The sequence below is a fragment of the Chinchilla lanigera genome, unplaced genomic scaffold (assembly GCF_000276665.1).
Source record: "Chinchilla lanigera isolate Chin_1 unplaced genomic scaffold, ChiLan1.0 scaffold00158, whole genome shotgun sequence".
Classification (NCBI taxonomy): Eukaryota; Metazoa; Chordata; class Mammalia; order Rodentia; family Chinchillidae; genus Chinchilla; species Chinchilla lanigera.
This window is the reverse complement of record NW_004955559.1, coordinates 1,510,173-1,536,735: the sequence shown is the minus strand read 5'-3', so window position 1 is coordinate 1,536,735 and position 26,563 is coordinate 1,510,173. Positions and strand designations below refer to the sequence as shown.

General features: G+C 51.0%; 1 protein-coding gene across 3 annotated transcripts; it reads right to left on the bottom strand.

Annotated features, from left to right (window-relative positions):
• Positions 1–10,984: 10,984 nt before the first annotated feature.
• On the bottom strand, positions 10,985–25,564 carry LOC102020495 (orphan sodium- and chloride-dependent neurotransmitter transporter NTT5-like). 3 transcript variants are annotated; one of them, XM_005412896.2, is made up of 12 exons: positions 25,519–25,564; positions 21,968–22,223; positions 21,701–21,858; positions 21,492–21,618; positions 21,226–21,404; positions 19,600–19,710; positions 19,169–19,410; positions 13,411–13,597; positions 12,849–13,050; positions 12,539–12,698; positions 12,176–12,341; positions 10,985–11,999 (listed from the first exon to the last, which is right to left on the bottom strand). In XM_005412896.2, exons 2-12 carry the CDS (start codon positions 22,053–22,055, stop codon positions 11,568–11,570), a joined length of 2,052 nt encoding a protein of 683 aa, XP_005412953.1. In that variant the 5' UTR covers positions 22,056–22,223; positions 25,519–25,564; the 3' UTR covers positions 10,985–11,567. The 3 variants fall into 3 exon arrangements, with proteins under 3 accessions (XP_005412953.1, XP_005412954.1, XP_005412955.1); XM_005412897.2 differs by having other exon boundaries at positions 21,968–22,157; positions 25,519–25,556; XM_005412898.2 differs by having other exon boundaries at positions 21,968–22,149; positions 25,519–25,548.
• Between the last annotated feature and the right edge of the window lie 999 nt (positions 25,565–26,563).

Here is a 26,563-nt window from a genome sequence, read left to right as displayed (position 1 = left end):
TGGTATCTTCAAAGTGGTTTCTCAGGAAAACAAAGATATGCAAGAAAGATCTAACAAGTAGTTACAACTTGGGGTTGTGAAAAATAGCATATTACCTCCCCATCAGTGACTTTTCACTGAGGTGTGATGGCTGGAAGGAAGGCCAGGATTGAAAAGAAGGACCAAGAGACCAGCACCAGTGTCCAGCAATAAGCTGTTTACTTTTTCCTCTATAGTCGTGATTATGCAGGGCTCCTCCTTGAAGATAACGGTCTGGCCAGAGGGAGAAGGCGGAGTATGCCCTGGGCCCTTTCATTCCTGTTGGACCAGCTGGTAGGAGGGGTCTGAGCTCTGGGGCCTTCGCTTCAGAGGGCAGTCTGACCACTAGGGGTCACCTTTACAGTCAGGGCATGGCCCAGGGGGCTTCTTAGGGCCATCCCTCTTGAGGTGGCCTGGCTTTTGACAGTGGTAGCAGATGAATGTAGTCATCGAGTTCTTCTTGGGGCCCTAAGAATCAGACTTAGGGTCTGTTTCTCTTAGTGCTGCAACAAAGGCAGCTGTTTTTTCTTGGTCTCTTTGTTTTCTGTCCTTGGTCTCCTCCACCTCACGGCTATAAAATACTGAGGAGGCAATTCTTACTAACATCTCAAGTGAGCTATCTGGGGCAAAAGCCATTTTTTGTAGCTTTTTTCTACTATTTTGGGCTGACTGAGTAATAAACTTACCTTTAAGAATAGTTTGTCCCTCTACTGAACTGGGATCCAGGGAAGTATGCTTTATCAATGCCTCTTGTCTAAGAAAGCAGAGGGGTGTTCTCTCCAGCCTCACAGCACATTGGGATCCCGCAACCACTTAGTGTCCTCTCCCCAACCATCAACACAGGTGGCAGGAACATGTGGATGAAGTCCTCGGCCTGCTAGTCAGTCTCAGCACCATCAGGTGAAGAGTGTCCCAGGCAGGTAACCTAGACACGCACCTTCTCCATGAAGGTGGTTCTTCAAAATCTGAATATTGGGCACCCATGTAATCCATGAAGTCTCAGTGCAGACCTCTCTGGAGCTCCACTCGCTCCTTTACCGCAGCCTGTACAGTTAGGAGAAGAATGGCCTCCAGGGTGTCTCCCTGGGTGTTGTGCAAGGTCCTCCTGGTTTCCAGCTCCTGAATGGCTCCCGCGTCCCCAGTCAGCTCGACCTCTGAGTTGCTGGGCATCAGTACTCTGGTGTTCTCCGAGCCCTTGTTCATCAGCTGCTCCTCTGCTGACTCCGGACCTTTCTGGCTCTCAACGGCAGGGCCAAGAGCGACCCGCCATGTGGCATGCTTTCCCAGAGGTTTCTCCATGTCGGGATGGTTCATGCACGTCTCCGGGTGGGCCTATTGTGTCAGTGCTTCTCTGTGGCATGGTGTTTTTTGACTGTGCAGCGATGGCTGGCCCCAGGGCCGGCGCATGTCACCACGCTGCTTCCTGGGCACCTGCTGCTTGCCTTTCCAGGCACCTGCCTGACAAGGTGTGCCGGGCCCTGGAGGGCCAGTGCTCCCCAGCCTCACAGCCTCCTGGAGTGGGCGCCTGAGGCCTGTCTGCCTCCCCAGGCGCCGGGGTCCTGAAGGTTTTTTTGTCCTTTTGAAACAGGGTCTCGCTATGCAGTTCAGGCTGACCTTGAGCTCACTTTGTAGCTCAGGCTGGTGTCAAACTCACAAAGATCCTCCTGTCTCAGCCTCCCGAGTGCTGGGATTACAGGCATGCGCCACCACGTTCAGTTCTAGGGACTTTTATAACCACGAGGTGAGGCGGGTCCAAGGTAGGGCAAAAATGGGAAATCACTAGGTGGACATGGGGTGGGACAAAACTACAGTCAGCCAATAAGAATTGCTCAGGTAAAATTGATTAAATTGGGATCAAATGGGGAAGCGAGTCATGTAGCAAGCAGGCATGAATACAGAACAGGGCTTTTCCTGTAAGGGATTGGGTCAGTGACTCTTCAAGGTGATTACTACCTATTTAGAATATCAATCCCTGGGCCAGGAACCTAGCTCAGTGGCACAAGTTACTGCCTGGCAAGTGCAAGGTCCTGAGTTTGATTCCCGGTACCAAAGGGAAGAAAAAAAAAAAAGAATATCAATCCCTGATGTCCATCCCTAGGGAAGTACGTAGGTACAAATACGTCTCCATTTGCAAGTATCTTGTCTTCCATATTGGCTCCTTCCAGGGCCTGGCCCTGTCTGACTGCCTATAATATTTCTCTCTGCCTTAGCTGTCTATAACATTCCCCCCCCCCACTGAAGAAGTAACCTGAACTGCCGTGAGGGAGTAATGGGAGATGACCGCTCTGGCTTCTTCAGGCTGAAAGGGGTTGTAGTTGTTGATCGGACCTGCCGACACTGATGTGCTTGCTGTGCTGGGAGTGATAAAGTCCTTTGTCTCTGGTCTAGGAGTCTTGTGTTTTCTGCCAAGATTTATAAAATAGGAACAGGCTGACTTAGTAGCTTGTAAAGGGGGTAAGATCACATCCCTGGTCTGGGTGAGTAGCCAGAGAGCTGGCTGAGCACCCATTAGGGGTGCTCCAATCCAGTGGGATCCTCATGCCACCTGCCATGGCGGTGACAAGTTGCCAACTGTCTGTGGCGTTGCTGCTCTGCATCTAAGGCTGTGGTGAGCACTGCCCCAGGGCTGACTGAAACATGCCTTTACTTAGACTCGTGCTCTGGGACTAACTGCCGAACCGTATGTTCAGGACTCCAAGAACAAGCTGACCCCGTGGGACGCCTCCCCATGGAGACAAGTACAGAAATCTGATCAGAAGCGTTCAGTTTAGATATAAAATGTTCCTCAAAGTCTGAGTTCAGAGGTGGGGCCTTCGAAAGGTAGAGCACAGTCTGGGTGCCGTGCCACCGGTGGGTCAGTGCGTCCATGAGCTCACGGTTGTCTCTGCCATTTGGCGGTGGCAGTTGCTGGGGAGTGGCAGTCAGTAGGGGCTGCCTCTGGAAGGCAGATCTCCTTCCTGAGCTACTGGCTGCCCCAACGTAAGCATCCCTCCTCCACCGTTCTCTTCCACTATGATGTTTCTGCTTTGGAGCCAGCTGACTGTGGACTGATCCCCCCAAACCGAGCTAAATTACACCCTTCCTCTTTGAAGTTGTGGGTGTCAGACACTTTGTTTCTGACAAATACAGAAAACTGGTACCAGAGAAAGGGGGGATCCTTGCTGTGACCATACTTGATTGATTGATTGATTGATTGTTTTTGAGACGGGGTCTCGCTGTGAAGTTCAAGCTGGACTTGAACTCACTGTGTAGCCCAGGCTGGGCTTGAACCTGTGGCAATCCTCCTGCCTCATCCTCCTGAGTGCTGGGATTACAGGTGTGCACCATGACGCCTGGCCTTGACCACATGACTTAGAAGCCTTTGAAACTGGTTTGTGGAAGTTTAGAAAGGTTTGGAGGTGCCAGCTAGAGAAGCCCTAGAACACTGTTAGCTGAATTTGATGGGGGATTCTGGCTGGAGCTCAAGAGACCAGAATCCTGATAGGAATGCAGACAGTAAAGGCCAGGCTCAGGAGGTTATAGATGAAAAAAAACCAACACTCCATTGGCAATTAGACTAGAGGCCGTGTATGTTACACTCTGGTAGGTTTTTCTACATCTTGACTATGTTCTGAAACTTTGTGGGAGATTGAGATTAAGTGCAGTAGATTACAAACTTTCTTCATTTTAATGACTGAGTCCCATTCCTGTGACAAGGTCATTAAATGAATTGGTCACTGTCTTCATTACTGTTCTTGTTGCGGAGACAAAATACCTGATACCCAAAGTTAAAGGAAGAAAGGTTTATTGTAGCTCCAGTTTGCAGAGGTTTCATTTCATAGTTGACTGTCTCCAAGGCAGGGTGGCTTGGCAGAGGGGGACTGCAGAAAAATAGTCCACGGCAAGCAGGCAGGAAACGGCAAAGCAGAAAACAGCAGCAAGAGATGAGCAGTTACGACAGCTGCCCTCTTTCTGTCCCTCATATTCTATCCAGACTACCCACCATTAGGGTAGGTGGTACTCACACCCAAGGTGGGGCACCCTTAATCCTAGCATCACACCAGGAATCAATCCCAGTGTCACATCCTTAATCCTGGTATCACACACTCTCAATCCATCCACTTCTGAAGAGGTCCACCTATGACCACATGAGGCTTTGGAGGGATATATAGATACAAGCCGTGACAGTTGCTAAATGAGGAATTGTATATAGTATGTACATTACAATATTCAGAACAAAGGAAACTCCAATTTGATGACTTTGCTTTTATTTACATAACTTTTTTTTTTGTGTGTGTCTTTTTGAGAGAGTCTCACTATGTAGTTCAGGCTGGCCTTGAGCTCACATGGATTCTCCTGCCTCAGCCTCCCGAGTGCTGGGATTACAGGCATGCACAACCACGCCCAGCTTATTTATATAACTCTTACATGCAGTGATATAATATATAACAGAACATAAAACTATAGTATGGTACTATACAATGCAATCAGCAAAATTACAGTACTGTGTAAATAAGATGTACTTTTAAAAAAAAGACACTGAGGCTGTATAAACAAGATGTACAGAATTGTACAAAAAAAAAAGATGGAGGATGTGGGAACATGGGAGCAGCTCCCGTGGTGACCTCCTCCAGCAGGTAGAAGGAAGATGTCCCGAAATGGGCTGTCCAAATAAACTCCGGGAATGTAGGTACCAAAAGCCCTGTGGAGGGTTCAGTTCTCCCTCCCGGCAATATGGCACACGGATGCAAAGGAAAGACAAAGAGAGAATATTCTGCAGTTGGGGAGCTCTGGGATGACCAGTGTCCTCTGTGGAAAAAAAAAGGCTATGAGTCCAAAAGCTCGTGACTTTTATTGGTATCAGTCAGAGAGGTGGAAGCAGAGCGCTAGGGAAAGGAAACTTTGCAAGCATCAGCTGTAATGAGAAACAAAGCAATCTTGCACCAGGCAGAGAGGCCTCCAATTAGCAGTACAACGGATAGCTTGGTGTACGCAAGGCTGGCACCTTTACTGCCGGGGAGGTACACTTCTGAGTCCCATGGCCTCAGCTGGGACGTTATGTCATGTATTAGCCCTGGAATCTGACAGGCTCTTGCTCGAGTCCCCCTTCCAGCCATGGGCGGAGGGGGAGGCAATTCTCACCCACGTGGTACGAGACACGCTGGCATCTCAGCCAGACTCAGTTACCTTCTTTTAGCCAATTAAGGGAACATCTGGTTCAGTATAGCCAGCTCTGCATATCTGAGTGGATAGGGTTGAAGGGGAGGTCAGGGAAGGGGCGAGGCAGCAGGCTTTGTTTCTCAGCAGAGCGCAGCGTGGTGGTCTCCCTCAGTGGGGATCCTAGAAGTGCTGCTCAAGTTTTTCTCCTGTGAGCAAGGGAATAAGGGAAAGAAGATTCCTCAGTGGTTACCGGGACATCTCCTGGGAAGCCACTGTGCAAATGCTACTGTGAAGGCAGAAAGAGCCAGGATCCTGGGGTTCATCTTCTGAGACGTAGCCCGTGTTGCCCAGCTTGGACTCTTCACGTGGAGGCTGACCAAGCTCAGCACCCAGCAGCCATCACGACTGGCGAGCATTTTTTTCTTTCTTTCTTTCCTTTCTTTTTTTTTTTTTTTTTTTTTTTGTCTTTTTGAGACAGGGTCTCACTATGCAGTTCAGGCCGGCTTTGAGCTCATTTTGTAGCCCAGGCTGGTCTCAACTCACAACGACCCTCCTGCCTCAGCCTCCCGAGTGCTGAGATTACAGGCGTGTGCCACCATGCCCGGCTGGCTAACATTTGTAAACTGTGAGGTTTCTGCTCATTTTTGCCCATGTGAATTCACTTCTGTTCAGGGTAGTGTAATGCACAGAAGTTCCGGTGGTGAAATGTAATGATTTGAAAGGGAGAAGAAAACTGCACTAGTCTTCAAGGCATTCTCAGAGAATTTTACCTTGGAGGCGATGGATACCTTCTTGTCCTCTGATTTTCTCCTGGCAGTACTTTTAAGATGTGAAAGGTGGTAGGCAAGGCCCTGAAGTTCGTTTGGGCTCCAATTCTACTTTCCATTTTTCACAGGAACTGAACTGTGTCGCTTTTACCAGATTATTGACATTTTCTTTTCTTTTCTTTTCATGCTGGCAATGTGTCAAATTACCTGAACTCCTTAGGTGATGAGGTCGTTGTTATTTCCCCTCCAGACACTCTGCTGAAACTCCTCAAGTTTCCTGTGTACGGCCACAAAGGAGGGGCACAGTGGCAGATTCTAGGTCCCCGGACATTTGGGATCCAGGGAAGAAATTCAGGGTGCCCTGCTGTCAGGGTTCGTTGCTCAGATGGCAATGTTTTGCGCAGAATGGTTCCCGGGACACAGAGCAATCTAGTGCCAGGAACCTTGAGGTCTCCTAGCTCCGGGGAAGGGGATGCAGGTGGAGTAAGGTCCAGCCTGTGTCTGGGTGGACCCTCTACCTGCACCCTTCTGCTGTGTGTACTCAGCATGGTGGTGGGAAGGAATAAACCGCCCGGGGTTTGGTAACGACCAGCAGATGAACTGAAGGTGGTTTGATCCTCACAGCCCCTGCAGCGGGGCCTAGGAGACCAGGAGCCTCCGCTGCAGGAACGTGGGCTGGCACACTCACCCGCCTTAAAGGGCACAGCAGTCACTCTCCCTGCATCCCAGCTGGAAGCCTTTGTGACTTAGTGGGCTCAGCTCTGCTTCCTTTGGATCCTTTTTTTTTTTTGATTTTTGGTTTTTCTCCGGTACCGGGAACCGAACTCACGACCTTGTGCTTGCCAGGCAGGCGCTTTTTGCCGCTGAGCTAAATCCCCAGCCCCTCCTTTTTTTTTTTTTTTCTCTTTGAGAGAGGGTCTCACTATGCAGTTCAGGCTGGCCTTGAGCTTACCTTGTAGCCCAAGCTGATCTCAAACCTGCAACGATCCTCCTACCTCAGCCTCCCGAGTGCTGCCCATTACAGGCGTGCGCCACCACGCCCAGCAATATATATTCAGTATTTTTTCTACTTCTTCCTCAGCATTTCATGTTTCACTATGGAAAAATGTGAGGAACTGCTGAGAATCCACTTCAGTTCCTGCCTTTTGTCTTATGCTTTCCAAACAGGCTCAGTTCTGTGATTCTTGGATTTACAAGAAGCCTTGGCAGGTATTTCAGTCCTTTTCTCTTGGCAAGGAGAACCTTCTCAGCGTTGGCTCCACACACTTCCAGCACGTTCTGCGCTTCAGCCCCACATCATTAAAACTTCCAGGTAAAAACCAAACAAAACAAAACAAAAAAAAACTTCCAGGTAAGGGCCTTCATTCTCTGGTATCTCCTTCAGAAAAGTGTTCCTATAAGTGGCTCAGATCTTTCTCTTCTCTCTCAGCCTCTTAGGCTTTTGTAAGCTGCTCCTCCCTGGACGGTTTCCCTGCGTTCCCAGAATGCTTTCTTCCAGAGCGCATTACACTGAGATGTTTTCTTATCGATGTGTCAGTAGCTCTGCTGTGGTAATTTTTACCCTACCTGCCTTGGATGTTCACAAAGGATGCAATAATTGCACACAGGCAGTCATGCCCAATGTCTGTGTACTGTATTTGGGTCCTGTGGGTGGAAGGAAGCAGACTCGGGCTAATGGGAGCTTTCTGCAGACACCTCTTCACTCAGACCTTTCCGGGTCCTCCTGTGTGCTCTCTGAGCCAGTCCCCTGGCCAGAATTTCCTGGTTTCATCCTTTTCCAACATTCCTGTTGAACCACTTCTTGTCCTACTACTTTTTTTTTGTCATCTCTTTGAGACAGGGTCTCACTGTGCAGTTCAGGCTGGTCTTGAGCTCACTTTGTAACCCAGGCTGGTCTTGAACTCACAAAGATCCTCCTGCCTCAGCCTCCTGAGTGCTAGGACCTACTACATTTTAAATTTGCAAATAAATGGCATGTGTGAACATCTTCTAAAAAAGCGGGGGGGGGGGCTATAAATCTGAGCCGTGGGTTGGAAGTCTAAACGGCACACCTCAATTATAAGTCCAAAAAGTCCTTAAGTAGGGAGATCGTTTAATGAAGAATGTCTAGAACTTTTTTGTTAGGGTACTGGGACTTGAACTCAGGTCCTTGCAGTTGCCAGGCAGTCGCTTATGCCACTGAGCTACATGCCTAAGAATATCTACAATTACTCTGAAAGAAAAAAAAAAAAAAGAAAGAAAACTTTTTTTTAAAGCTTTCAAATATTTATTGTTGACCCACTAGTGCTGATCACAGAAAAAGATTCCAGACTAAGCATGTTCAACTGCCCAGGCAGTGGTATTTTTTAAGCTTGACATGGTGATACAATCTTGATCAGAGAAGGTATCATCTTGTGGACCCTGAGAGAGTAAATATGCTGCAGCTCACATGCTACTCCTTACAGTCCCAGCTTGGTCTCCCTCCAGTGACTTCTCTTGGACTTGTATCTGATTCATCTGAATCCACTGAGAAATGGGATGATTCTGCTTTTGCTTCCTGGTCAGGATTCACTTGATTCTGAAAGTCTTGTGAGAAGACATGGTTAGGTTTGGAGGCACGAGGAGGCACACGATGGTGGACAGAAGCAGAAGAGCAGGAGAAAATTTCAAGACAGCTCAACATTCAGGATGTGTCATGGGTATTGCTGGCTTCTTTTAGCCAGATTTATAGTGATAACTGGGGCCAAAAGGCAGAGCAAAAAAAATTTGGAAAAGTTAAATTTTGGTTCAGAAAGACCCATGTATAAAGTTGGAGCCAAAAGAGGTGGGGCTGCTGAAGAGATTAGTGCCATTAAAAAGAAACCAAGTACTTTGTGTAGAGACAAGAAGAAAGATGCCTCGAGGGCATCTCAGGAATCAGCAAGACCTCACCCATTACAGGCTCAAAGCTGCCAATGTGCAAACCTTTCATTTGGGAAGTCTTTGAGCCCCCTGCATGAGAAGGGTCACTGAGGGAACTGGTTTTCCAGATCTTTTCACCATGCTGAGCCATCCTAACACTCAGTGACCACTACAGCCATGGCCCAAGGGGGCCTGGTTACTACCTACACTGGTGGCAGAACATGGCATTTTTCATGTGATGCTGGTGTATGTGATGCAGAGTATATGAGCTCTGGGGTCATGAAGGCTTACACCCAGATTTTAAAAGAAGGCCTCGGAAGGCCAGGCAGTGTGCCCTTGAGGGGGCAGTGCGTGAAGCTGTGAGAGTGGAGCTGAAGGTACACTGAAAATGCCGGGAAGTTGGAGATTCCAGGAATGTGGAATGTCTGCTGAGGAAATCTTCAGGGAGTGAGCCAGGCCAAGAGAGAGATCATGTGGGGTGTGACCAGCAAGGCCACAGGGGTGGGGCTGCCCAAGCCCTTTGAAGCTCACATCTGTCCACAACTTTCCCTGTGTGCTGATATGGGGCTATACAGGCTTTAATGTTTATTTGTTTGTTTTTTAAATCTTGCTGTGGTCTTATTCCTTTTGTTCTCCTATTCCTCCCTTTTGGATGGCGGATGTTTACTTTGTGCCATTGTCCTTGGCATTGTGCAAGTTGTTTTTTTATTTTCACAGCCAAGAGTTTGCCTTGAGTCTCAGAGGAGACTTTGGACTATTTATGTATGTATTTATTTATTTATTTATGACAGGGTCTTTTTATGTAGCCCAGGCTGGCCTTGAACTCACTATGCAGTGATCCTCCTGCTTCAGCCTCCCAAGTCCTGGGATTACAGATGTGTCACTCTGCCCAGCAGGACTTGGAATTTTTAGCAATGATGTAACTGTGAAGCCTTTGTTGACTCTTACAGATGGACTAAATGCATTTTGCATAATGAGATGGATATAAGCCTTTTGGTGGCCAGGGGACAGAATGTTATTGTTTAGATCTAAACTGTCTTCCAAAAGTCTTCTGTTTAGTGTTGGGGCTTTTGGAAGGTGGATCATGGATCAGTCCACGGATGAGTTCATGGTTGACTGTGCTGTTTGAGGTGGGGCCCGGTATGCAGAGAGTGTCGGCGGAGGTGCGTCGTTAGAGGGCAGGGTCTCCCTCTATGGCTCCGCGCTTCCATGCGGTGTGGAGGTGTCCTCCGCCAGGCCCTTCCACCCGGATGTCTCTGCCTCGGAGCCGGATGACCGTAAACGGAACCCTCCAAAACTGTGAGCCAGAAGAAACCTCTCTCCCTTTCAACTGCAAGTACAGGTCCCTCTCAGTTCTATGCACCCCATGGGGTTGCCCACTGCACAAGAGAATCAAGGAAGGGCAAGCGGAAAGTGAGTGATTCCCCTACTGTCTGAGCTTTGAGTCCCTGTAGTTTAATTATAAATAGAATTATATATTTTGTTCATTGAACTTAGAGTCTTGGGGGAAAACTGCCTGAAATAAACAATTTTTAAGAGGTTGGGTGTTAACTGTGAAGCAGAATAGCAGCAAAATGGTCCTTTCTTTGCTCAAGAGCCCTACCTGGATTTTTAAAAGCTCTCGCTCCTGTTTCTCGTGCTCCTCACATCTTCCCAGCCTCATGCCCACCCCGTCACTGTCCCTGAACTTGAGTGGTTTCTGTGGCTGGGAGGCCCTGGGGTTGGCTGAGGGGGCAGCAAATCCGGGCACGTTTCTGGGCTTTGGTTTATGCACAGTGTGCAGGGACTCATTCACCGGGAGTTCGCTCCCTGTCGGGTGAAGTTGCCTGGGCGAAGGCCCCTTCGCCTCTGAGAGCAGGAGCTGGGCTGAGGGAAGAGGGTGGGGCTGAGGGGCCCAGGAGCCAGGCCTCCTCCTCCATCAGCTTCCGAATCACTCCCTCCTCTCACCCCAACCACACGGCTGGAAGTGAGCTCCTCTGTGGGAGCCAGGGGTTTTGCCTGTCTTGTTTCTGGTTGTGAATTTACACTCCATCAATATTCTTAGTTACATTGCCGGAGGTGGTGGCGCACGCCTGTGATCCCAGGAATCAGGAGGCTGAGGCAGAAGGATTGCTGCAAATTCATGGCCAGCTGGGGCTCCATAGCAAGCCCTTATCTCAAAAAACAAAAACCAAAACCAATAAACAAACAAATACTCTTCATTAGATAAGTGAATGAGATGGAGTTTGGAGCCTCTGGTGGGAAGCAGGCTGCCTTTGGTAATTTCCCGGGAGAGAGGACGTTTCATCTAAGGATGAGCAGGGAATGCAGCAGGTGGGAAAAGGCGGGAAGTCCTGGAGACAGGAGAGCTGTGTTGAGAGGGTGCGGAGGGGGCCCCCGCTTTCCAAGCCCGGCCTGCTGGCCCCAGTGACCGCCACGTAAGGCGGGGAGAAGCTGGACAGATCCGCCAGGGACATCACGGGGAGAGCTGCGATGGTCCGTGGATGCTGGGGAGCCATGGGAGGGCTGGGAGCAGGGAAGGCAGGGCAGGAGGGGAGGCTGGGTGGGGAAATGAAAAGTGAAAGCGTTCTACAGGGACGTGGGAGACCCGGGTTCTAGTTCTGGCTAGGTCACCATGAGACAGTTAGGGACAGCAGGGGACAGACGTGCCAGTGACACCATGGGGGGCAGGACGCTGCCCCTCACTCCCGCAGAGGAAGGTGGGCGCCAGGGCTGCCGGGCGGCGGACAGAGCTGCTGCTTGGAACACAGGTGGCGGCGCCAGCTACTTCCCGGAGTTGTCGGGCAGCTTCTCTGTCTTCTCCTCACGGCCACCAGCACTGTCCTTGGGTCCAGAGCTGGGACTCGTCTGCTGGGAGGGGGTGACGTTCATGGAGAACGGGGAGATCGCCTGAGGCATGGTGAAGTGGGAGGAGAGCTTGCTGTCCCCCCTCAGGGACGGGCGCAGGAGCCGGAACCAGGGCAGGCTAAGCCGCTTCAGCCAGGTCTTCCGGGCTTTGTGCTGGGAGCTGAGGTTGGTTTTCCTCCCAGGGCGCTTGAGCCACTCCTTGGCCTTGGCAACCGCTGTGGGCCTTTTGTTCTCCAAGCACCACCAGTGGTGAAGCGCGTAGGCCGGGACTGGCAGAAGGGTGAGGAAGGCGAGGAGGGCAGCCCAGCTGAGGCTGCTCTGCAGGTAGGGCTGCCTGACCTCCTGGCTCTGGAGGCAGACAGAAGGGTGTGGGGTTTCAGTCCATGCGGGTGTGGCTGGGGTGGGAACTCCCCAGAGGCTGGCAAGCTGGGTTAAGGGTCCCTGGGGCAGACGGGTGCCCAGACCCAGAGACCTGTGGGGTGCAAGGGCTGACTGGGGCCCCCAGCGTGGGGAGCGGGCCTCACCGTGCTGCTATTCCAGCTGAAGTAGTAGGCAGCCGGCTGGAAGTAGAGATGCAGGAGGCACACAGTGAGGAGGACCAGGAGCCCGGGCAGAGTCACATAGTGACACAGGAAGGCCCAAGAGGGCTGCAGTAGGCCGACTTGCTGGCTGAACACCTCCTGCTTGAACCTGGGCCAGATGGCAGTCAGGGAGCTCTGGGACACGGGCCCTGGCAGGGTGGGCCTCCCTCTCGTAGGGCCTCCCAGGCGGGAACCCTTCATTCATGGGGTCTGTACCACCCCAGCCCTCTCGCTGCCCGGGGTCACTCTGCCGCTCCCATGAGGACCCCCCGCCCGCTGTGGGCAGCCTTAGGGCTTGGAAATCACCTTCGGGCTCCATAGATCCAGATCAGAGCCCCATTCTGGAATATCACAAGGATGATGAGGTTCTGAGGGACCAGGTAGTCATCGAACAAAGAGAGGACGTAGCTGCCAGGCTGACTGGTAAAGACGAGGCTGCCCAGGAAGCCTCCCAGGCACACGAGCGCTAGGCAGAGGCAGGCGTGGCTACGCTAAGCTCCACGAGGAGGCTGGGGTGGGGGTCAGAGGCCATCTTGGAGATTTGGCATGAGCTGGGCAGGAGGGGCACAAGAGGCAGCAGGGCAGGGTTTCTAATGGGGTGAGAATCCACGCCTACCTGGGATCAGCCTGGGGTGGCTGATGAAGAGGGAGGTGGAGTTTTGGAAGGAAGGGACAATGTCCTCCAAGAGTCTTATCGAGGTGCCCAGCCCAATGACGAGCATAGTCAGGAAGAGGATGATGGCCCAGAAGGAGGCATCAGGGAACAGTGAGACGGCTTGGGAGAAGGCTGCGTATGCCAGGCCAGGGCCCTGCAGAAACTGGGGGTGGGGAGGGAAGGGTTCTGCGGGCTGCACTGGGGGAAGGTGCGGTGATTGATTAGCAATGCCTGCCCGGGTCAGAGGAAGAGGCACCCGCTATGTGTGGGGTGGGAGAAGTAACATTTTCCCTCCTTGGTGTCAGCTGGGTCAGGTCCACGTACTAGGGCCTTCGTTTCCTCCATGAACAATTAGGGACCCTGGAGTTGAATTTAGCAAAGGCTCTAGCACGTAGAAATGGTGGCCATGGTTAGGACTCCTACATGCTCCAGGGGATGCTAAGGTGGCCCACCAGGCCTCCAGAAAACACATTTTCCTCTGGGGCCTTTAGGGAGCACCCTCCTTCTCCCCCACTACACACACCTCTTCCTTCTGCACCAGGAGGCTGCAGGATGGGGAGAAGTAGATGATGTCGCCCTGGAGTTCTTTCGGGAGGCTGATGATCCAGTCCAGGTAGTCCTGGGGGGCCATGTGCACCATGTCTTCGGGGGGTTGCGCCTCCTCAGGCAGCAGCCCATTGGATATTAGCCTTATCAGAGTTGCGGCTGCCCTGGAGGGGAAGCAGAGGAAAGCAGACTGATGGAAAACAGGCTGGCTTCTCTGTCATCTGCACAGCAAGGAGACTGAGGCTGGGGAGGGAAGTAAATTGCTGCTGAGGAACAAGGGGCCCCTGACCAGAGGCCCACCAAGGGCAAGGCCGCCTCATGGAGTCTACCTAGCAAGCAGAGAATTCTAAATTTTCTACTTTTTTCTTCTTTTTGGTAACACTTCTTTTCACCACGCTCAGCCATCCTAACACTCAGTGACCGCTGCGGCCATGGCCCAGGGGGGCCTGGTTGCTACCCACACTGGTGGAAGACCTTGGCATTGTTCATGCGATGCTGGTGTATGTGATGCAGGGTGTATGAGCTCTGGGGTCATGAAGGCTTACACCCAGATTTTAAAAGAAGGCCTCGGAAGGCCAGGCAGTGTGCCCTTGAGGGGCAGTGGGTGAAGCTGTGAGAAGGAAGCTGAAGGTACAGTGGAAATGCTGGGAATTTGGATCCAGGAATGTGGAATGTCTGCTGAGGAAATCTTCAGGGAGTGAGCCAGGCCAAGAGAGAGATCATGTGGGGTGCAACCAGCAAGGCCATAGCGGTGGGGCTGCCCAAGCCCTTTGAAGGGGGCCACCAAGGGCAAGGCCACCTAACAGAGTCCACCTATCAAATCCAGCACCATGGTATTGAGCTTCATCCCCAATTCTTTTAAAAAAAATTTTATTTTGAGGCAGGGCTCACAAAGTCACTAAGTTGCCCAGACTAGCCTTGAACTTGTGATCCTCCAGGCTCAGCCTCCCAGAGTGCTGGGATTACAGGTAGGTGCCGCCATGCCTGGCAGATTTTATATTTTCTGTAGGTAGTATTTTTCAGTGTTTTGAGGCAAATTATGTCTTGTCTTAGTTACTCTTCTCATGGCTAAGACAAAATACCCAACACCCAAAATTAAGGGAGGAAAGGTTTATTTTATTTTATTTTATTTTATTTTATTTTATTTTTGTCTTTTTGAGACAGGGTCTCTCTATGCAGTTCTGGCTGGCCTTGAGCTCACTTTGTAGCCCAGGCTGGTCTTGAACTCACAGCGATCCTCCTGCCTCAGCCGCCTGAGTGCTGGGATTACAGGCATGCGCCACCACGCCCGGCCGAGGAAAGCTTTATTTAGCTCACAGTCTGTAGAAGTTTCAGTCCATAATCGGCTGGCTCCAAGGCAGGGTGGATGGCAGAGGGGCATCCCAGAGGAGAAACAGTCCAGGGCAGGCGGAAGGCAGCAAAGCAACAAGGACGAGACAGGCCTCTTTCTGTCCCTTCTAGCTCATCCAGGCTACTTAGGGCGGGCAGCACTCACACCCTTAATCCCAGTACCCTTGATCCTGCATTTCTTCATGGGTCAATCCCAGCGTCACACTCTGTGTCCAGCCACCTCTGAAAAAGCCCCACCTGTGACTGTGCGAGGTTACAGGGGGTACCTCTAGACACAAGCCATAAACCTGTCTCCCCATAGTTTCTGTGTTGAAGTCCTCACTGCCAGCATGGTTCTACCACTGAACCTCAAAAATCTGGCCTTGCACATGTAACTAGCTAAGATGAGGTCACCGTGGAGTGAGCAGGTCCTTCCTCAACACGACCGGAGTCCTTAGAGAATGGGATATGTGGACACAGACACACATTTCAGGGGGCGTCACGTGAAGAGGAGGAGGAGAATGGGGTGACACTTGTACAAGCGGAGGAATGTCAGAGACTGCTGGGAGACCATGGGAAGCTGGAGGCGGGCTGGGACAGCTCCCTCAGGAGGACCCAACCCTCTCCACAGACTGTCTGATAGGACTTTCATTAGATGCATATGGCAACTGAAATTTAGAATAAAAATTTTTTTGAGACAGGCTCTTGCAATATAGTCCAGGCCACCCTTGAACTCACTATGTATCCCAAACTGGCCTCAGACTCACAGAGATCCTCCTGCTCCAGCCTCTCAAGTGCTGGGATTGTAGGTATGTAACACCACACCTGCCACCAGAGCTTTATAAAACTGAAAACTCACCAATTGTGATGGTACATGCCTGTAATCCTGGCATTTAGGGGAGGTGGGGCAGAAGGGCCACCAAGTTATCCAGTGATCTAGGTACACTTTCAGAGAAAAACTGAGCAGAGGGAGGAAGTTCTGTTGTATGTATTTCTAGTTTGTTGAGAACTTTAATTTTTATGAGTAGGGCCTGACGTGGTGGCGCACACCTGTAATCCCAGCACTCGGGAAGCTGAGGCAGGAGGATCATTGTGAGTTTGAGACCAGCCTGGGCTACAAAGTGAGCTCAAGGCCAGCCTGAACTGCATAGCGAGACCCTGTCTCAAAAAAACAAAAAGCAAACAAACAAACAAACCAAACTTATATGGTCTTACAACTGCTCTCTCCTTTTGAAGCGGGGCATTTGTTTAATGTAATTACTGCTATGCTGTTTGCCCTGTTTGCTTTCCTTTGTCTCATCTGTTCCTTTCCCTCCTTTTCTACTTTCCTTGGGTATCCATCCAGGGTTCTGTCAGCTCCATTTGATCCTCTCTCCTGACTTTGAAGTGTGTCACTTGGGTTTTTCTTCATGATTACTCTGGAGCTCTGCTATCTGCTACGCGGCCATGAACAAGATGCAGCTATGTGTACCTGAGAGGTGGCTAATGATTGAGGCACTGAATATTTCATTAATTTTAATTTTAAAGAAGACAGCTTATTCAGTTACAGGGAGAGTTTGAAGTATGTTCAGAGCAAGCTGAGTATGTGAAACGACTTTTTCAGTGGTAAACTTTACTGGCGTCCAAATACAACTATTTTCCTCCAGCCTCAAGAATTTCTAAACTGGGCATGGCGGCGCACGTCCATAATCCCCGCACTCAGGAGGCTGAGGCAGGAGGATCCTTGCGAGTTCGAGACCAGCCTGGGCTACAAAGTGAGCGCAAGGCAGCCTGAACCACATAGTGAGACCCTGTCTCAAAAAGAAAAAAAAAGAATTTCTAGTATTTCTCTTGGTACAAATTTTGTTGTGATGAATTATCTCACCTTTACCTGAAAATACCTTCGTTTTCCTCGTTGCTGAAGGCTGTTTTGCTGAACATGGTAGGTGGTTCACAAGGCCTTCCTGTCAGTGCTCTGCAGTATTTCATTCCATTTTACTCTGGCTTCCATTGCTTCTGAGAAGTTTGCTGTAATTCTTATCACACAACCATTGTAAGCAACGTACTCTTTACTATTTTTTTTTTAAATCTTTTTTTTTGAGACAGGGTCTCTCTGTGCAGTGCAGGCTGGCCTTGAGCTCACTTTGTAACCCAGGCTGGCTTCAAACTCACAATGATCCTCCTGCCTCAGCCTCCCTGGTGCTGGGATTACAGGCACGTGCCACCGTGCCTGGCTCTTTACTATGTTTGATTACTTTCGACATTTTGTATTCATCTTTGACTGTCAGAAATTTGACTATGATATCCAATTTGTGGTCATCTTTGTTTTTACTTACGTTGGGATCTTCCAAGCTTCTGGTATCTGTGGATTAATGTTTTTAATCAAATTTGAAAAATATTTTTTCAATTTTTAAATTTTTTGTACCAATCCCACCTTGTCTTCTTCTGAAACTCTAGTTACACGCATTTTAGTCTGATAGGTCGCTGGGGCTATGTTCAGTTTTCCTCTCTCTGTGAGGTTCATGTTCTGTAACTTCCATATATAACTTTCCATCTCTAGATATGGTATATAACTTTCTGTCTTCCCTTCCTCTACTGTTTCCAGATCGTATTAAATCCATTTGATGTAACTTTCATTTAACTTACATTTTCAGGTCTAGAATTTCTATGGGTTCTTTTCTGAAATCTCTATATCTTTCCACACATTCTGTTCATCTTTCCTATTAAATTTCATAACATATTCATAATGGTGTTTTGTTTTTCTTTGTTTTTTTTTTTTTTTTTTTTTTTGGTCTTTTTGAGGCAGGGTCTCACTGTGCAGTTCAGGCCTTGAGCTCACTTTGTAGCTCACTTTATAGCTCAGGCTGGTCTCGAACTCGTGACAATCCTCCTGCCTCAGCTTCCCGAGTGCTGGGATTACAGGCGTGTGCTACCACACCTGGCCATAATGGTGTTTTAGAGTTCTTGTCTGTTCATTCTAGTATCTGAGTTTTTTTTTTCCTTTTTGGTACTGGGATCTGAACTCAGGACCTTGCGCTTGCCAGGCAGGCGCTTGTGCCGCTGAGCTATATCCCTAGCCCTGGTCTTTTTTCTATTGGCTATGGTTTACATTTTTCTAGATTTTTAATATCTCGCGATTTTTAATTTTATGCTGGATATTATATGTCAAAACCCAAAGGAGAAAGGCACATATCTTGCTTATTTGTTTAGTCTCAATGAATTCATTGTTAGATTTTTCTAAGAGCTGAGCTACGGCTGGGTGGCAATTTTAATTCACTTTCCTCTGTCTTCAAATGGGACTGAAGAGACCGCACACCACCACTGCATTAAGCCCCCAAGTTCCCGCAGCTCCCACAGCACTGACCCCCAGGGTGTTGGTCATTGCTTGTGTTGGAAGAGGCTGGACGTGGCTTGAGACACAAGATTCATCTGGGGGTTCACTCCAGCGGGACCCATGAATCCGAGCACCAGAAAACTGCCTCCCAGCCTTGTCTCTGTGGCAGCCTCTGCTACCTCCTCAGCACAGCTGCTAGGAATGATGCCGGGAGAACTGGCGGATCAATCTACTGGCACGGGAAGCTTCTCAAGATTCTGACACCTACAGGCACCCGTACTGCCCGCGTTCCTCTCCTCTGTGCAAGGTCTGCGCTTCCATGAAGCCTGCTCCAGCCCACACCACCCATGTCAGGCCCTTACCCCAGACAGAAAAGCATTCCTGGCTCTTCCCCACTTATGACTGGCCGATTACTCACCAGGATTTGGCTCACTAAAGCTATGTCCACTCCTCTTGGCTAACTTTTTAGGGAAGTATGGTTTCTGTCATCTCTACCAAAAAATTCTTGCCAGTGCTGGGAGTAAGTGGCACATTCCCGTAGCCCCAGCACTCGAGAGGCTGAGGCAGGAGGACTGCTGTGAGTTTGAGGCCAGCCTGAACTGTGCGGCAAGACCCTGTCTCAAAAAAATGAAACAAAACAAAATTCCTGCTACTATGGGAACGTGGACTTTTACATCCTTTTGCTTCAGAAAAATCCCATTGTGGAGGAAAATTCTAACCGGAACTATTAAAAATCCCAATGCCTGGATATATCCAAGACCAAATAAATCAGAATCTCTAGTGGTGGATCTCAGACATAAATGTTTTCAAAGACTTTTCCCATGATTCAAATATGCAGCCAAGGCCAGCAGTCACTGGTTTCCTTTGTGAGTTAAGAATTGACTCTGAAATCTGCCTTACTCCATTTGCAATTAGGGAAACCCTGGGGCAGTCAGCTCTCTGAGGCTACTCTTCTTGTCTACAAAACAGAAGAGATCACAGTATTCCCTTTCTGATTGTTTTCTCTGAGAGTAAACATGAAGTTATTACTATAACTGGAGATCTAGAGTTTGGGGCTCCATGGGGCGCTGAGGTGGGGGGCGGGGTTACTCACTTCTCCACGCAGCTGTGGCCACTGGTGGTGACCCAGAACCCCATCACTATAAAGATGGTGGACGTGGCCAGCATTGAGGTCACTAGGTTGATCAGGGCCACAAAGGAGGCCATCTTGACATAGCTGTCACCTCCACTGTTGTGGGAGAAGAAGGTGGTGATGGTGCCCATGCCGAGGCCCAGGGAATAGAGCACGTGGCCTCCTGCCTGCCACCACAGGTCCACTGAAGCCAAGGTAGAGAGCTGTGGAACCGAGTTTGGGAGAGGGCTCAGAGGCCGGAAGTACCAGTGCGTTGGCAGAGGGGCAGGCTGGGAGGGGAGAGCGGAAAGGGGGAAGGCCGGGGGCGGAGGGAAGCAAGGCGGGGGGCGAGGAGACTCAGTGAAAGTCTTAGCAGGGGAAGGAGGAGAAAGGTCTGGAGTCCGTGGTCTCACCTCTATGGTCATCAGACGTCTGAGGCTACTAAGTGCACCTTCTAGGAAGAGTCCTCGGACAAACAGGAAGAAGAGGAGAATGTAGGACAGGAGCACCCAGGAAGCCAGCACCTGGACGGGTGGGTTAGGACAGAAACCAGCACTCAGGAGAGCGGGGGATGAGGGCGGATGGAGGCCAAGGTTAGCAGGGGGCCGAAAGCCCAGAGAACAACGGCGGGGCAGACAGTTACTTCACCGGGCCTGGGTTAATGGCCCACGGGTGAACGTAGGAACAGGAATGGAAAAGGCGAGGGGACCCGTGGAGGTAAAGACTTCGTAGAACTTCACAGGTGAGGGGAGAGGGAAGGAAATGGCGATGTTACATAGTTAATGTAGGGTTTGAAGTCTCTTGCCCGAGTTGGTAAGGCACCCCCTTCCTCCAGGGGCCCCCACTAAGCCTTCACTAAGCTCTGTTTTTACAGGAGTGGCTTTTTTGGGGTCTGTGAAGAGATGGTAAGGCGAAGGCTCAGTTCGCACAGACCAGAGACCAGCTGGTAAAGTGGAGTTAGGCAAAGTGATCTCCCCGGCGCTCTGAAATTAATTTCCCTTGTCAGGGGAATATGATTCAGGAGCCAAAGGAGTGGCTCGGAAGTCGGTGCATTGGCATAAAATACTCTTCGTGGGAAACTGGAAAGGCTTTGGTGGCAGTCAGCTCCTTCATGGGCTCACACAGGTTGTGGAAGCAAAAGGCCGAGGTGGCTGAGCTCAGAGCGACACACGATGGCCGTTATGGCTTAGGTCCAAAATGGCTCCCCAGATCTCCTGTGTGTGGAAAGCGATTGGATCGTGGGGTGATGTAGTCACGAGCAGATTCGTCCACGGGCGAGTTCACAGTTCAGTGTGTGGCTAGGAGGTGGGGCCTGGCTGGAGGTGGACCTGGGGCTGTGACCTGGAAGAAGGTGTCCTCGTCCCCAGCTCTTTTTTTTTTTTTTTTTTTTTTGTTTTTCTCCGGTACCAGGAACCGAACTCACGACCTTGCGCTTGCCAGGCAAGCGCTTTTGCCGCTGAGCTAAATCCCCAGCCCCCGTCCCCAGCTCTTCACTTCTCTCCCTGCTTCCTGGCTACCATGAGCAGCTTCCCCCGCCAGGCCCCGCCGCGGGGCTAGTTCTACCTGGAAGCCAGCCAAGCACGAACTGAACCCTCCTAAATCGTGAGCCCAAACCAACCTCCCCTTCTTTAAGCTGTGGGTCTCAGTCACTTTGTCCCAGTGACAGGAAAGTGACTGACACAGGCCTCCGGGTCCCCATGAGCGGCGGCGCTGGCTCGAGGTGGTGAGTGAGGAGGGAGCAGGGCGGGTGTGAGGTGGCCCTTCGTGCTGCCCACGGGGGACAGCAGTTCTCTGTGACAAGAATGGGAGGCCCAGCTTCCAGGGGGTGGGCTCCTCCTCAGGACCCCTGCGGGAGACCCTGATAGCCACACCCAAGCTTGCCGGGTGGGTGGGTGGGGGAGTTGTGGGGCTTGCAGGAGAGCTCCTGACAGGAAGGACAAGCCACCAATAGGGAGGAAGAACGGCGGACAGGAAGGAAGTGCATGGTATCAGGGCAGGAAGCCTGCAGCTCTTGAGAGCCGCAGGTCAGGGCAGCTTACCAGCACTGAAATCTTGATCTCTAAGATCAAAACGAAGAAGACGACCACCCAGGTTGTGAAGCTGCCCAGGCTGAGGTTCAGGACAAGGTTCGTGATCCCTTCCTCCATGTGGCCTGAGGCTTGGAGTGTGGTGTGGTACAGGAAGTACTGGTGGGGCACAGTCCGGAGGCACGAGAAATCTGGGGGACCCAGGCACTCAGCACCACGGTTCTCTGCCTGGCCCTTGCCCCTGGGTGCCCTGACGGCCCCTCCCCGGCTCTCCTCACCAGTGACGCTGGCGTTCTTCACCAGGGGGCAGTGCTCCCAGGGCAGGGGTGAAGTGAAAGAGCTTCCCAGGTAGAAGAGGCTCCAGGAGATAATGACGCTGTTATAGGTGCTCACCAAGATGCGTACCTGGAGTCCGACACGGTGGGCCTGAGAGCCAGGAGACCCCTGGGGCGAGCTAGGGCACCCCCAGCCCAGGCACCTCGTTTACCAGCACACAGGCGTAGCCCAGGCCGCCCAGCCAGGGCACGAGCTGCTTCCAGACCCGGATGTTGTCCGCCCGCAGCCGCTGCCCCAAGACCATCTCCATGTACAGAAGCGGAATGCCGAACAGCAGCAGGATGAAGACGTAGGTCAGGAGGAAGCCGCCTGAGGAGGGAGCCAGGGCCGTGCTCAGGCGGCCAGGCCTGCCCTCCCCTGCTCCCCAAGACCAGCTGTTCAGGGTCCCCCTGCCCCCAGCGCCAGGCCCAGCCCTCACCTCCTCCATTCTGGTGGCACAGGTAAGGGAAACGCCACAGGTTACAGAACCCAGCAGAGATGAACAACCGCAGCAAGATGCTCTCCATTGTTTACTGACTTAGGTAGTTTGTGGTCCTTACGGCCCAAATCTCCTTGTGCCGCAGGTTCCAGGACAGGAACTCTTCAGTGTGAGGTCTCCTCCTGTGGGACTTCAGGTAATTCTTTGAGGGACTCTATGGCATTCTTCTTCCAGGCCCACTAACTTCTGAGGAAATCTTGGGGTCACCAAGAACAGCAGACTTCAACGAACACGTGTCAGGCACTAGGCTGTAAACCTCATGACAAGGCTTTTATTTTTTGTTGTTGTTGTTGTTTTTTGGCTTTTTGGTTTTTCTCTGGTACCGGGAACTGAACTCACAACCTTGCGCTTGCCAGGCAGGCGCTTTGCCGCTGAGCTAAATCCCCAGCCCCTTGACAAGGCTTTTAGAGAAGTATGGGCAAGAGTTTAACTCTCCCCACGTGCAGTGGACTTGGGGCAATAATTCCATTTCTGGCAGACTTGGTTTCTTATCTTACAAGCAGAGATTAATGCCAAAATATTAAATAACTGCCATAGTGTGAGACTTGACCCCAGGAGGATCACTGCAAGTTCAAGGCGAGCCTGGGCTACAAACTGGACTGCATAGCGAGACCCTGTCTCAAAAAGACAAAGCAAATAAACAAATAGTAGGCAGGCGTGGTAGTGCACTCCTGTAATCCCAGTACTTGGGAGGCTGAGACAGGAGGATCGTTGGGAGTTCGAGACCAGTCTGAGCTACAAAGTGAGCTCAAGGCCAGCTTGAACTGCATAGTGAGACCCTGTCTCAAAAAGACAAATAAATAAATAAATAAATAAATAAAATAAACACCACACCCAAAAATTATAATAACATGAAAATAGTTTTCAGTGCCTAAGGATAAATTTAACAGAAGTAGTACATGACCTCCATACCCAAACCTATAACCATTATTAAGAGAAGTTAAAGTGTTATATGAATGCAGAGCTAGTCCACATCAACCCTGAGCTGTGTGGAAATGACACCATTAAAAAGCAGAGGGACAGTGTCTCTTCACATGGGAGAAGTGACATGAGATCTTCATTTCATATCACACAGAAGTTAATCCACAAGGATCACTGGTTTAACATGAAAGGCAAATTCACAAATCTTCCAGGATATTTTTATGATATTGAAGTTAAGAAAAATACCAGGGAATAGAAAAAATATCCCACCTATATAGCTGAAAGAGTACTTACCCAAAATCTACAAAGAGCTACTGCAAGTTAGGCCAGGCATGGTGGCACAAGCCTGTAATCCCAGCACTCGGGAGGCTGAGGCAGGAGGGTTGCTGCAAGTCCGAGCCTAGCCTGGGCTACAAAGTGAGCTCAAGGCCAGCCTGAACTGCAGAGCGAGACCCTGTCTCAAAAAGACAAAAAAAAAAAAAAAGAAGAAGAAGAGCTACTGCAAGTCATTAAGAAAAAGTAGAAGCAGCCCAGTAGAAAACATTCAAGCACCCAGAAAAGACTGTCAGCAAAGTGGGTCCCCAGTGGCCGGGGGCATCAGGAAGCTCCTCACGCTCTCTGATCACCAAGGTGGGGGCACGAGAACCCCACCGAGGGCCACACCCCCTGGCTGGGCCACAGTGAAGACTGAGGACACCGGGTATCCGCAGAATGAGGGACCATGGGAATCTCACACATCGCTAGTGGGAATGAAAACTGATAAAAATGACTTTGAAAGATGGATCTGCACTTCTGTTGAGGTTGAAGATACACACAGCCCAGGATCTGCAATTATATTTTTAGCTACAACTGCAACACAAATGTGTGTTCGTATTTACCCAGTACACACGTAGAATTTGCTGAATAGCACTGTTTGGAACACCTTCCAACAGGAAGCAACCCCAAAGTCCATCACAGTAGCATTGATAGTCTTGTGGTCAGTACCAAGGAATACTACACAGCAAAGAAAAATGCACACTAGCTATCCTGATGGCCAGGAAAGAATCTCAAAAACTTAACCATGAGGAAATGGTGGCACATGCCTATAATTCCAGCACTCCAGAGGCTGAGGCAGGAGAGCTGCTGTAAGTTTGAGGCCAGCCTGGGTTACATAGTGAGTCCAAGGCCAGCCTGTATTACACAGCAAGACTCTGTCTCAAAAAGCCAACAAAACAAAACACCACCACAACAACACTGAGGGAAAGAAGCTACATACAAAGGCTGTGGCTGTTTATATTCAAATTTTAAAAAGTAAACAGAACTGAAGTAAGGTATTTAAGGCATATATACTGAGCTGGTGAAGGTGAAGATAGAAGCAAAGATGTGATGATCCTAGGGGTTCAGACACTGGTCCCAAGCCAGGCGTGGGGGCACACACCTGTAATCCCAGCACTCCGGGAGGCTGAGGCAGGGCAAGAGGATCCCAAATTCCACACCAGCCTGGGCAAGTTAGAGACTAAGTGAGACCCTGTCTCAAAATTAGAGAGTTGGAGCTGGAGCCCAGTGGGAAGGCCCCACTTCGAGCCTCAGTACCAAGTGTGTGTGTGTATCTTAGTCACCTTCCGGTTGCTAGGACAGGAAACTCCACACCCACGATTTAAAGGGCAGATTTACTCCGGCTCTCAGTAACAGTCCCGGATGGCAGGCTCCAAAGCGGGAGGGCACCCGGAGGGGCCTGGCCAGGGGAGGGGAAAGCCGCTCGCATTAGGGCAGGAAGCCTCGCCCCGCCGAGCCGCCGCTTCCGACCAGGCCGGGCTCCGAGCCACAAGTCAGCCATCGCCCCGTAACCCAGTCACCTTCCGAACACATGAGGTTTGAGGGCCGCTTTAGATCTAACCCCTAGCAGTATGTTATGCCAAACTGAACACTGTTCTCAACGATTTATTACAAAGCAAGTGCCCCCAGCATCCTAGCCTAAAAAGAACTTTGTCTACATTCTAAGCAATAGCTGCTTAGCATTCCCGAGCCGCTCCATAAGCCTGGCCCAGTTTATCATTTGCTTAAATCTGCGCGAGCCTCGCAGCCCTTGCGCTCCGGCGCCGGGCCCTGATTGGCCAGCTCTGCCCTGGGCACGCTCGTCCCTCGGGAGCTCCCGGCGGTGTCCGCCAGGGGGCGCCTGCCCTGCAGCTTCGTGGGGGCGGTGCGTGGCGCTCGCTGGACCCGGCGCTCAGCCTGTCCCGCCCTCCGGGCGCAGCTGAGTGTCGGCTCCTCGCCCCTCGGCTCTCTCGGAGGATTCGGGAGCCACACCCTGCTTGAAGAGCAGCTCAGAAGCCCCCGACAGACGGGGCAGTCCCCAGCCCTAGCCCCCGGCTGCGGAAGTCGCTGTCCCCAGGCCCGCCCTTGCGCGGGTTGCGTGGGGCGAAGAGGCGGGGAGCGCGGGGAGGCGGCCGGGCTGCACCCGGAGCGAGGTGCCCAGGGACAGCGCCCCAGGTCTGCCCTGCCCCTCCCTGATTCAGCGCAGCCTGGGCTCCTAAATTCCTGGAGAGAAAGCGAGGTGGGACGCTGGTGGTCAGAGGTGGCGGGGCAGATACCTGGTTTCCTGGGAGGTCCGGCACCCCCTTTACCCGCCACTGGGGCGCGAGTCTGGGGAAGATCGTGGCCTTAACGGGCGCGAGACGAGAGTCCGAGAGTCGGTCAGAGCTCTGGTCCCCTGGGTTACAGGCCATTTTTTTTCTCCTATTTATTGTACTTTATAAATTTTTGAAACAATGTCAGGCTATGCAGTTCAGGCTGGCCTTGAACTCACTTTGTAGCCCAGGCTGGCCTGGAACTCTCAGCGATTCTCCTGCCTCAGCCTCCACGCCGGGGTTAGGCAATTTTAACCTTTCCTACGCTCAGCAGGAACATCATCCCTGGGCTAGTCTAGCCTTTAAATACTTGACTGCTGGGCTGGGGATATAGCTCAGTGGCACAGCACCTGCCTGGCCAGCGCAAGGCCCTGAATTCAACTCCCAGTACAATTTAAAAAAAAAATTTTTTTTTTGTACTGGGAATCGAACTCGGGACCTTGAGCTTGCCAACCAGGTGCTTGTGCCGCTGAGCTATATCCCCGGCCCAACTCCACTACAATTTTAAAAAAATTAATTACCCACTCAGACTAGGAAAGGCATAGCCAAGAGGCTGTTGCAGGTGTTACAGATAAAACAGGAAACAAACAATCCCCGCCTTCCTGTAGCCTACAGCCCAGTAAAGCTGGCATCCTGGTGACTTAAAACATCTCACAGAATGGGTAATGTGAGTTGTAATTTGTGTTTATAGTATCTGAATAAATAGCACACTACCGGCCACATCGGCTCTCTTGCCTTAGGAGGATTCCTTTATGCTTAGTGATTTGACTTTCCTCGCAAAGCTGCGGAGCTCGGTTCGGCCCACGCACGCTGGAACCCGGGTGGGGCAGGAAGGGAGATCGCTTGGTTCCCAACAGGCGAGACCCCAAGACCGAGCCACTTGTACAAGCAGAAGGCCACCTCCTTTGCTCCCACCCCGCCGTACTCCGCTCCAAGGCGGCGTCAGTCACCGAGGTCAGCAGAGGTGGTCCACCGCGGGAGGCGCTTCAGCGCACAGAGCCGATGCCCC